This window comes from Telopea speciosissima, chromosome 2 (genome assembly GCF_018873765.1).
Source record: "Telopea speciosissima isolate NSW1024214 ecotype Mountain lineage chromosome 2, Tspe_v1, whole genome shotgun sequence".
Classification (NCBI taxonomy): domain Eukaryota; kingdom Viridiplantae; phylum Streptophyta; class Magnoliopsida; order Proteales; family Proteaceae; genus Telopea; species Telopea speciosissima.
This window is the reverse complement of record NC_057917.1, coordinates 2,440,184-2,452,392: the sequence shown is the minus strand read 5'-3', so window position 1 is coordinate 2,452,392 and position 12,209 is coordinate 2,440,184. Positions and strand designations below refer to the sequence as shown.

The 12,209-nt window shown below is 38.8% G+C and overlaps 1 protein-coding gene across 1 annotated transcript; it reads left to right on the top strand.

Moving 5' to 3' along the window:
• Positions 1 to 835: 835 nt before the first annotated feature.
• LOC122649886 (mitochondrial import inner membrane translocase subunit Tim9) lies at positions 836 to 11,523 on the top strand. The gene is made up of 2 exons (XM_043843142.1): positions 836 to 1,022; positions 11,092 to 11,523. The coding sequence occupies exons 1-2, from the start codon at positions 928 to 930 to the stop codon at positions 11,276 to 11,278; spliced, it is 282 nt and encodes a 93-aa protein (XP_043699077.1). The 5' UTR covers positions 836 to 927; the 3' UTR covers positions 11,279 to 11,523.
• Positions 11,524 to 12,209: the final 686 nt, after the last annotated feature.

Sequence of the window (12,209 nt, the reverse complement as noted above, 5' to 3'; positions counted from 1 at the left end):
ATAGGACATAAAGGAAAAGAACCTCTGAAACCTTGTCCCCGAATATAGAGTGTACGTGTAGGGTCTATTTGAAGCATAGGTTGAAAGGTTTTAATCAAAGTACTTGAAGCACTTTTTGCCACATGACACTGTTTGATCGGGCTAGATTTAATAGATATATTTGGCCATGTGTCAGCATGTGATTGAAGCTCATTATCATGCTAATTGAATTTTTCCCACTTGCTTTCAAAATGTAAAACATGTCAATTTTCTTTGATACTAGATATAATACAAAAATCAACGGTAAAAAAAAAAAACCTTAGACTCCATTTAGTTGTAAGAGGAATTAAAGGGAAAGGAAGAAAAAATTTTCAAACATAAAAAAAAAATCTTTTATTATCATTATCCCATTTGATTCTATAAATTACTTAAATTTTTGATCATATTTAGTTATGACACATTTTACATCTAAAATTTATTTTATATTTTAAATCAAAAAAAATTGGATGCAAAATAAAATGAAATTTAATAACCAAATATGAAATAATTTGGACTTAGTGATATTGTGGGGGTAATGATTACAAAACTTCTTTCAATTCCCTTACCTTCCCTTTAATTCCCCCTGCAACCAAATGGAGCCTTAGAAAAGTCTCCTTACATGATATATGGTGGGCTACATATTGTTTAGCTAAACTCCAATCTAAGTCATTATTTTGTTTATCCAATGGTTAGAATGCATGAATGAATAGTTGATGTGACAAATCAAGCTGCTTCAGTAGCAATGCTTTCCAACGGTGGTTAAATATTGGCTAGATTTTGACCTGCATATATAATAATACTGTACTAAAATTCTGAATCTTGCTCCTCGATTCTTTCGCAGGATTTTTAGGGTTTAAGGTGAGCCGTGCGTTAGGTCATCGGGAAACCTAAGTCGCTCGATCGAAGAAGATGGACAAGAGTATGCTCGGAGATCTGGATTCTCTACCGGAAGAAGATAAGCTGAGAATGTCGGCCATGATTGACCAGCTTCAAATTCGTGACAGGTTCAAAGTCTTTCTCCCAATTTTAGTTGGTTTGGATTTCTATCATTGAATTTTTGGGTATTTTGATGTAAAGTATAATTGCTCGAGATTGGAATCGTTCAAATACTTTCTTTCTTGCTCTGTCTTTTTCTGATTTTCGTATTATATCTAATGATTAATTATGAAAAAATTGGAGGTAGGGTTGGGGCTTGATGAAACTGTTTGTCATGTAAATGCTGAAGTATATTTATCATCTTCAATATTAGCCACCTGTCGTTACAATCTGCTTGTCCACTGAAGAGGAGAAAGATACGCCTCTTGAAGATTAGGGATGTGTGCTTTGCCCCTTTTCCCCCAGACCACACCCTGTTTAGTTTAGTTCTTTATTTTCTTAGATTTGTCTAGGGTGAATAGTCAGTGATGGAATTAGTTGAAACACAGTAACTAAAGCAGATTATCGGAAGTGTGAGGCCAAATACAGGTAGAGGGGTTGTCTGTTGCTGATGATTCAGTACAATGGCTTATTGAGTGAGAATAAACTGAAATTTGATTTTTCAGTATTCAGTGCAATGGCTTGTTGAGTGAACTCTGAGGATTCGGCTCGTCTACGGCCTGGGTATGAGCGGCCAACGTGCTGCCCACAAGCCCTGGCCCGCCACCTGTTTGATGCTTCATTCGATCGTTCAAGTTAGTTTTAATTAAAAATTTGAATATAAACTAGGCGGGCCAAAGTGGATTCTAACCTGAACAATAAACACCAACCCGGTATTGGGAAACCCAAAACCATTGCCAACCTAAATCCCCAAACCCCCAAATCTAATTTCCCAATTTCTTCTTCTCTGAGCTCACTACAAATCCCTACCGCCGAAGACTTCTTATTCTCCGAGCTCACTGCAAATCACTACCACCGAAGTAGTAGTAGTTTCCATACTTAGTTTTTTTAAAGTGTTTTATGTTTTTAAATTGAATCAGCCCAACCTGGTTGAACCAGTAGTTCAATTTAAGTGACTTAAGTCACCACTTTTATTTAATGTATTTTCTTTTTTCTTTTGGGTCCACCCTCCCACAAATTTAGAAAGGGAGGTGGAGTAGTGTAGTCGGCTAGGAGTGTTCATACTCCTAGCCTGTAAGGTCCTTGGGCCATTATTTAAGCAATAGAAATCGTGGAGCACATTACTCTCCACTTTTGAAAATAAAAAACTGCTTGCAAGCTGCTGCAACTTCTCTTCCATTGTGAAGGTTTGCTTTGTGTGTGATCAAAGCTGGTGGGATTGGTGTCTGATCCAATCGACACCTTGCGGTGTAAAGCCCGAGTGGTTCTTCTACAAATTTTCTTTCAAGTTTCAATCCAAGATCTAATTTCTATTCAAGCTACTGCAACTACTGGCTGTTGCCTCATACTTTCAGCAACTACAAGTATGTTTGGAAGCATCCCCATCCCCCACTTCTTCTCCTAACCCTCTACAGCCCCAAACGCTAACTCCCCCAGCTCAAATTCAAAACCAAACGCCCCCACACTGGCATAGACTAATTTAATCACCAGTTCTGCCCCAAATTTGGATCAAATTTTCCCCTCCTCAATTGGGAAACTCGATCTGAGTTTGGCCTCCAAACTCCTCTTCAAACCCTAGATTCCATCATTCCCCACAAAACCCAAAAACCCTAAGTTTTTGCCCAGCCAATTCCAGCCATTAGAACCCTTCCATAATCTGAGTGAACCTCACTCACACCCCCATTAGCAATCGATCCTAACACTAGACTCATCCCCTCATTTAAACCCTAGATCCCCATATTTTACACTTTTCCAAGACCCAAAACTCTAACCCTAACTTGCTGCCCATTCAAGTTTACACACTTTCATCCATTAAAACATCTCAGAACCTTCACCGATAGACTCCCCTACCTTCACTTGACATAACCCATACTTCAAACTCTAACCCTAATTTCACCAAAAACCCTATTTTGACCTAGCTGATTCATTAGAACTGATCCTGGTTTACTGGCTCCTAGTTGGTCTCCTACCAATATAGGACTACATTAGACAGCCAAGGCGTCTTCTTCTTCGTCGCCCTGCAACTCAAATCCCTCTCAAGCCAAAGGTACATCTATATCTTTTCTTTTGTGGAAGCTTTTGTTTGATTCGGTTAGTTTTAGAAATGGAATTGATAATGAGTTAATGCATTATGGATCTTTTTTTCTCAAACTATAGGAACAAGCAAATTTATGGGCCAAGGGGATAGTGAGGCCAAGACGGTATTCTGGCTCTTCTTTTCCATTATTGAAATTAGAATGAGTTTTGATAGAACACTTTCTTTTCAGGGTGTATTGGGCGGTGTTGGCCTCTCCGCATTAGGTGTCTGTATCTATACTCAAATTACCTTACAATTAGGAGTGTAAGTTTGGTCCTGTCAGCCCGAGCCCACCCTGGCCCGCCCTGAGCCCAAACAAGGCCTCGGCTGGATTTTTCAACCCTGAGGGCGGGTTAGGGTTGAAATTTTCAGGCCCTGGGTCAGGGTCGAGCTGGGCCAGGGTTGAGGCTTCTTAGCCTGACCTGGCCCTGTGTTAGGTTATGCTTTACAATTTGCAATTTTTGTTTAGTATATAATTATCTATTGGTTTACCCAAAAAAAAAAGGCTAATTATCTATTGAACGAAAATATTTGCAATTTTAAGATTGGGAGCTAAGTTTTTTAACTCAAAGAAAGGTCTAATAGTCAATTGAGTATGAAACAAACCAATACCCAATCACATGTGTCTCATTTTTTTTAATGCATAGGACGAGGTAAATGACAAAAAAGGAGGGCAAGTTAGGGCCAACCAGGCCCTAGCAAAAATCAGGGTTAATCATGGCCATCCCGGCCCATCCTGGCCCAATCAGGGTCAATCAGGGTCGGGCTGGGCTGGTCTGGGCTGAGAAATCTCAGCCCGACCTATGGTTGGTTGGGCTTGGGTTGAGCTAAGAGGGCTCAGAGTTGGGTTAGTGTTTTAAAAAACCCGGCCTTGTTTCACCCCTACTTACAATTATGTTGTTACTTACTAAAATAAGTGAATGCAGCTAGCAATGCAATCCAAAGCAGTAGCGCAAATACCAACTCGTGAGCCTGAGACAATGTTCATTGTTTACTGAGTTTTGATGATTGTTAAGTTAGTCTTTTTTAGTCTATTGATTCTGATTATTAGTTTCTAGGTTAGTATAGGAGTCTTCAGTGAGTGAACTTAATTTACATTGGCTTTCAATTTCCAGGTTAGTTTAGGAATCTTGGGTAACTGAAAGTCTAGAATCATTATCATAATGTTGGGATCATATGGAAGCTAAGCCTACGTTTGGTAACGGTCTTGGTAAAGAACATACGTTCTTGGTTAGGAACGTTCTTTGGCTTTTCTGGTCTAGAACGGCATTCTGTGTATGAATATGGCTGTTTGGTAACGGCCTTAAGAACGTTTTCAGAACAATAATAGAACAAAAACGTCGTTTGGTAAAACAAGTTCTTCCAAATTTGATTTTGATTATAATAATGCCATTTCCTTCTAAATTATACAAAAAAATACTTGTAAAATCATTCTCTCTTACCAACCTTAGCATAAAATTAAAATATCTCATTAACATAGCCAAAATAATTATAAAAATATGTCAAATTTCAAAGATGCAATTAAAATTGGATTATTGTGTGGATTAGTGCCATAACTTACTATGCTATAAACATTTGAATAAAAAGGGCCTTGGTGGATTCAAACCACCATCCCCTTGGAACATGCTCATGTTCCAAGTGCTCTACCAATTTGAGCTAAGACCCATCAAGTAGAGCTTGGAATTTACAAGTAACCATGAGACCTTGCTACAAACCTTGACATTCATGATGTTTTGAAGATGCCATCCAAAAGTAATGGCAACAGTGATAATATCCTTGGACCAAATACAAGTGGATCATTTGAACCATGTAATATGTATTATTGTGGTAGACCCCGAATCAAGTTTGTAAGTATAGGGATCAGATTGGGCAGTGAACTAGATGAAGCCACATTGCTTCAATAATTGTGTTTCCACATCAGATGGAATATATCAGCAAATCTACCCACATTGAAGCATATATGGTTTCCCTATCATGTGATTTTAACATTAGATATGTTACTTGTGTTGCTGAGAAATGTGAATCCATCACTTGAATGTCATTCTACAGTTATGAACAATTAAAAAAAAAAAAAAACTTTTGTTGTTAGAGATCACAATGGAAAAATTGCTATTGGGTTCCTCAAGAACCAATACAGCAAAGAGGGGGAATTACATTCAAGAACTAGCAAACTTATGAGGGAGGGAGGGAGGGAGGGAGGGAGGGAGAAGAAGAAGAAAATAGTCTAGTGTGCAAAGTTAACAAAACACTATCTGTACACAACCTCAAGAAAAGGTTGTATGGCTCCAGCTCTAGCTCTACCCAACCTCAAGATCTCATGAAACAACCCTTCCTACATCTACCATTCAAGCAGTGGAGACAAAAGGGTATTTCAGCAGCTAAGATGAACCAGGGACATAAATTATCCAAATGAGTTTTTTCTCAAGCTGAGTAAACTAAAGGGAAAATTACATGATTAGCTACTTTTGGGTTTTCATTTACAAAACTGTCCACTCTATGTTTGAGTTAACAAAAATAGACAAAAACAAGTTTAGTTTTACAAAACTAGACAAAACAGTGACTCTCCTTCCTTCCTCAGCAGTTCCCCTCTGAAAAAATCTCTTTTTTTTTCCTCTGTTACCTGGGGTAGCAGAGAATGGCGGTGGCTGGGACAAGGGTAGGGTTGTAGGGAACGGAGGATGCCTGGGCGAGAAGGCAATGACAGGGGTAAAAATGTCTAAAAAAGTAAGTGTGGGAGGGAGAGATACTATTTTGTCCAGTTTTGTAAACCTTAACTTGATTTTGTCTATTTTTGTTAACTCAAACATAGGGTGGACAGTTTTGTAAATGAAAACCCAAAAGTAGCTAATCATGTAATATTCCCTAAAGTAAACTAGGCCTACAAAAGATACTAACACTCAATTTCACTTTCTGGAGCAAATTTCGTTGTCCCCATTTGCTTACTTGTCCACCCCTTCTACAGTTGCTCTATTCTCCCCAAAGGAATCTTTTGCCAGTGTTCTCCACCTAATATGCATCTATCTCCATGCAACCTGGTCAAGAGCTCCCTAAACCTGAATACTTGTGGTTAAAGCAAATCACTTTATTCCTCTTCTAAGGAATACATCCAAGTAATGCCACAAGTTTTTAGTTTTTGACTCGATGAAAATCTTTCCAAATTCAAATCCATGGTTCATAGATTAATTTCTTAAATCCAGGATTTTGAAGGAAGCTATGGTGTCCCTCTTAAACTTATCCAGTAATTAATATAAAAAGACAGCAAGTGTGCCTTATCTGGTTCAAGACAAGACCTTAAGTGCTCACTTGCTTTGTGGTCAAAGGTCAATTGGTCTTTAATAGGCATTGTCACTTCTTGTGAAATCTGGTCCACCAAAAAAAAAATGTTGTACAATGCTCTGGGTCATCAGGGAGACTGCAAATTACAGCAGAAGAAGAAACTCTGGACATGGATAGAGCAGCCAGTAAAGAAAGAATGCACTAGCAAACAAGACAGTAAGAACAAAACTAAACCAACAAAGATAGAAAGCAAGAGCTCATAATCAGTGAGATGGGAAGAATTAATCCAGCTCTAGCAAGTTGATATGCAAAGCCACAACACAAGCTAGGAAGGTTTTAATCAACAGAAGAATTTGAGATTACCATATTCCCGAGAAGCTAACTAGCAACATAACAAGCACCAAGTAAGGTCAAAATTTCATCAATTTGGAGGCATTTGGTACAATTATAAACAACACAAGTGGACTAGAAAAACCTCTTGTGAGGATGAAAAGAGTAATTAAGAAACTGTCCAAATTGTTATCTACCCACAACCCCGGGGGGGGGTGACCAAGCTTTAAAACTAAACTCCGAGGAATACTTCAACTTCAATGATCAAGACTAGTATCTTTACAACAACTGTGAAGAATGCATGCTACTATCTTACATTAAAATTGTTCCATAAACTGAAAGTTGCTCCAATAGCGAACCATACACTTTACATTACAAGCCCATTAACTCAGAAGTTCTCATTCCCACAAAACAAGAGATTCTCTGCATTATAATCATTCCAATAATTCTCAAAATGGTTTCATGCCATTGACAAGATCGAAAACCTCAAATACCCTTTTATTAAACCATCTAGTCTCACACCACGACGTCATAAGACTTGTTATAATCTCCATCGAACCTAGCAGCCCTATACATAATCAGGACCCATTAAAAACAGAGCTAATAATTAACAAAGAATCCTTGCTTTCATTCTCGTTCATTAGTAGTTGGGTACTGTATCCAGCTACATTTTCTGTGGGTAAGATTGTGAGAGAATGAAGTCATAATATACTTAACAGCAGTATCGACTGCCATATGTCCCGAGAAAAAAATTCTCTTCCCCAACTTCATGACGCTTTTAACTTCCAGAGAGAACATTGAATAAACAAATAGAGAGAGAGGAGATGGTCGGATTTACCTGAAATCGCTGGAGACCACCGTCGATTTTTACGGTCTTAGGTCACACTATGATGTCTAGTGCTAAACAATTTCATCATATAGTTGAAACAGACAGATTTCAAAAGCCCTAAACAAGCAGAACGAGCATCACCAATATGAAACAGAGAGCAAGAGAGAGATTTGAGGAGAAGAGAGAGCGAGACAAAGACAGAGAGAAATAGAGAGCAAGAGAGAGTTGCAGAGACTGAGGGACAAACCCTTGAGACTGCGACAGAGAGAGAGAGAGGGAGAGAGCAAGACAGAGAGAGACAGATAGAAGACGATAGCAAGAGAGAGAGAATGAGAGACATCAGTGGACATGGCCTCACCTTGAGAGACTGAGAAGCTCCACTTTGCTTGCAGGTCTCCTTCTCTGCCCCTTCTAATCGCAGCGCCCTCTGAACTTCAGAATGTTGAAAAGCCAAGAAATCACGGGTTTTACTCGTCGATTTTTTTCCCCATTAAGTTGTTCTCATTCTTTACACACCGTGTCTGAGGCGGTCTGTAAAGAATGTTCTTTTCATCAAGATTCCCTCTGGTTTGTTCTTAAAGACCAAAAGAACGAACCGATTACCCAAACACGATTTTGCGTTTTTTTGTTCTTAAAGAACGAAAAAAAGGCCAAAGAACGTTCTAGAGACCGTTACCAAACGTAGCCTAAGCAAATTGTGGTTAGCATTTTCATTCACCAAAAGTTACCCAGAAGGTAGAGTCCTAGTGCCGTATTGGCCCCAAATTTTGCTTCTCAAGCTATAGGAACACCGTCTGGTTACTTTCAAAGTTTATCAACACCTCCCTGACATGTATCTGTTCTCTTGTTGTTCATGTGTATGAACTATAGTAGGTCGTTGTAGTGTTTCACCAGGTGATTATAGAAAGCAGGAAATTTTGAGATAGCATTGGATATGGACAATCCAGTGATTTCTCAAGTTGACTACAGTGGTCAAGATGATTGTGTTGATAATAAGCTTCGGATCGACATGACGTTCATTTTGAAGAATGGGGCATATGAATATTACAACCGGTATGGAGGAATGGTTGGTTTTAGTATTAGGAAAGATTATGCAAATAAGAGCAAGGAAGATAAGACACTAATAATATAGAGGAGATTTGTATGTAATAAACAAGGACATCGAAGAAAGAACAAGAGAGATATGTACACGACCAAGCCTCGTGCAGAAAGCAGGACAATGCAAGAATGTATATTTTTCGGTTGGCTAATGGACATTACAAATGTTCATTTACTTCATACACCGGATACTAGTCATTTGATACGGTCTCAACGTAAAATCTCAAATTTAGATGCCTATGAAATAGATTTGGCTGATGATTCCGATATCCGGCCTAAGGTTACTTTTGAATCCATGGGTATGTATGCAAGCAAGGGGAAGAGAAAACCTTAGGTCCATAATGTGTTTAGCTTCCATTTGATCCCAACATTATGATGATGATTCCAGACTTAAAGTTGCCCAAGATTCCTAAACTAACCTGGAAATTGAAAGCCAATGTAAATTAAGACAAAAGGGCACTGACAATGATTCCGTACTTTTTGTTACCGAAGGCTTCTATAATAACCTGAAAACTAGTTATCAGACCAAATAAAAACTAACTTGAGAGTCATCAAAACTCAGTAAACAATGAACAATGCCTCAAGTTCATGAGTTGGTATTTGCGCTACTGCTTTAGAGTGCATTACTAGCTAGTTTCACTTATTTTAGTAAGTAACAAAAAGTATGGAATCATTGTCAGTGCCCTTTTGTCTTAATTTGCATTGGCTTTCAATAAACTAGTAATCAGACCAAATAAAGACCAACTTAAGAGTCATCAAAACTCAGTAAACAATGAACAATGCCTCAAGCTCTTGAGTTGGTATTTGCGCTACTGCTTTAGAGTGCATTGCTAGCTACTTTCACTTATTTTAGTAAGTAACAAAAAGTATGGAATCATTGTCAGTGCCCTTTTGACTTAATTTACTTTGGCTTTCAATAAACTAGTAATCAGACAAAATAAAGACTAACTTAAGAGTCATCAAAACTCAGTAAACAATGAACAATGCCTCAAGCTCATGAGTTGGTATTTGCGCTACTGCTTTAGAGTGCATTGCTAGCTACTTTCACTTATTTTAGTAAGTCACAACATAATTGAAAGGTAATTTGAGTATAGATATAGACACCTAATGCGGAGAGGCCAACAGCCACCCAAAATACCCTGAAAAGAAAGTGTTCTATCAAAACTCATTCTAATATCAATAATTGTAAAGAAGAGCCAGAACACCATCTCGACCTCGCTATCCCCTTGACCCATGGGTCTGTTTGTTCCTATAGCTTGAGAAAAAAAGATCCATAATGCATTAACTAATTATCAATTTCATTACTTTCAAAGCAACCGAATCAGACAAAAGCTTCCACAAAGGAAAAGAAATAGATGTATCTTTGGCTTGAGAGGGATTTGTGTTACAGGGCGATGGAGTGGAAGACGCCCTGGATGTCGATTTGTGATTTGTGGTTGCAGAGCGAGCGACGGAGTAGAAAAGAGACGCCTTTAGTGGTAGTGATTTGCTGTGAGCTCGGAAAAGAAGGGGCTCGGAGAAGAAGAAGCCTTCGGTCGTAGGGATTTGCAGTAAGCTCGGAGAAGAAATTGGGAAAGTCAATTTGGGGATTTAGGTTAGCATCGGTTTTGTTGGTTTTGGGTTTACCAAAACCGGGTTGGTCTTTATGGTTTAGGTTAGAATCCACTTTGGCCCGCCAGGATTCTATTCAGTTTTTTAATTAAAACTAACCTGAACGGTCGGATGAAGCACCAAACACGTGGCGGGCCTGGGCTTGTAGGCAGCACGATGGCCACTTCCTTCAGTGGAGACCTTACTGATCCTGGTTTCTGAATCATCCCAAACACCTCTACCCTTTCCCCCTTTTCTCTTATTAAAGTTGACAGGTAAACTGTTTTGTTACATAGGGGATCTGAAGCCCGTAGCGGCAAGGCTCTTGCTGATCTAGACCATCCATATGCTTGAGGAACCCTACCATGTCTTTGGTGCCCTGCCCATCTCACCCTCTAACTTATCATGTGTAATGTCTCACCAAAGTAGATGTCAGAATTTGCAAACATGCCAGCAGATTAAGTTGATTTATGATCAGATTATTCGTATAGTTTTGTGTCTGCTGGACATCATATCGATACATGGTTGAAATCTTTGAACTAATTAAATGATCAATTTAATTATAATGGAATGAAATTTTTTCTCCGATGTCATTTTTCTTATCATGTCCTTGTGGCTGTTTTGCGTTTAAAAGTCTCCTTCAAGACATTTTTGTTTCTCATTTGGAAACAATTTCAAGTACCAGCAATATACGTAGTTATTCCTTGAAATGAATGATTTTCCTTGCAAGTCTGATGGATCGAAATATTTACTGGAATATATTTACAATATTTACACTAATTAAGATTTTGATGTTATTCTTTTCTTCTTTTTTTTCCATTTTCATAACCAATTGCAGCCTAAGGATGTATAATTCATTGGTGGAGAGATGTTTCACCGACTGTGTGGACAGTTTTCGGCGCAAATCTCTAGATAAGCAAGAAGAGACATGTGTCCGCCGGTGTGCTGAGAAGTTCTTGAAGCACTCAATGCGGGTTGGCATGAGATTTGCAGAGCTCAACCAAGGAGCAGCAACACCAGATTAAATTCTCAAGGCTTCAGAAGTGACCGAGTCACCCAGGAGTACCTTTTTACTAGAAGATTTTTTATTTTTATTCTGGATGAGAAAATGTTGTTTTTCTTTCCTTTTTCATTTTCCTCGAAAAAGTTGCAGTTAAAAGGGGTATAAAATTTTCAGCTTTGTTTATGGGAAACCTTGAGCAGTAAGGGCTCTCATACGTTGTTGCTACTACCTCATAGGAGATCTAATAACTTGGAGTAAGATGACTTTTATCATCAAACACTTGGAGGAAGATGACGTTACATTATTCCCATATTTTGGATGAATGAAATTACTTCAGTATTTAAGTGCCTCAGTCGCCCCCCCCCCCCCCTACTCACCAAAAAAAAAAATTATCTTGTAATTCCCTTTTCAATTCCTTAGTGCCTGTAATAAGAGGGGGTTGGACCCCACATGGGCAGAGTGTTCGGGCAGGGGTGGATTGGTCATTGTGCCCCCTCTCTCTCCTTGTTAGGGGCACTAGGGGAACTGGATCAGGTAGGGAATTGCAGGGGATAAAGATTCCCATGTCCAATGGGGAAAGTGAATTATGGGAGAATTATCTCTTTCCCCCCCCCCCCCCGGCCCTTTTTTTTTGTTGTAAAATTTTCTGTGCAAAGGATGGTTTACACAGGATTTCAATTTTCAAGTCTGGCCGATCCGGCTCATCCGATCATTGTATGGAAAAAACCAGAGGGCATTAAAACACCAATGATCCAGGATCATCCGGATCTGAATTTGATTCTTTTAAAAATTTATTTTGCATGGTTTGTGTGATTAAAGGATGGTTGGAAGTTGTTATATGTTGTGTCAGGAGGCAGCACTTTGTTGTCTGTAGTGCGAGTGTGTGACTAGTTTGATATGTCTTTGCCCACTTTACCAGGAAAAAAGTGATTCTAGTTTGATCAGCATAGAAA

Excerpts from the sequence above, each read along its gene's own strand:
- LOC122649886 (XM_043843142.1), top strand. The coding sequence starts at position 928 with ATGGACAAGAGTATGCTCGGAGATCTGGATTCTCTACCGGAAGAAGAT. Across the intron at positions 1,023-11,091 it reads CAGCTTCAAATTCGTGACAG|CCTAAGGATGTATAATTCAT; the intron begins GTTCAAAGTCTT and ends AACCAATTGCAG.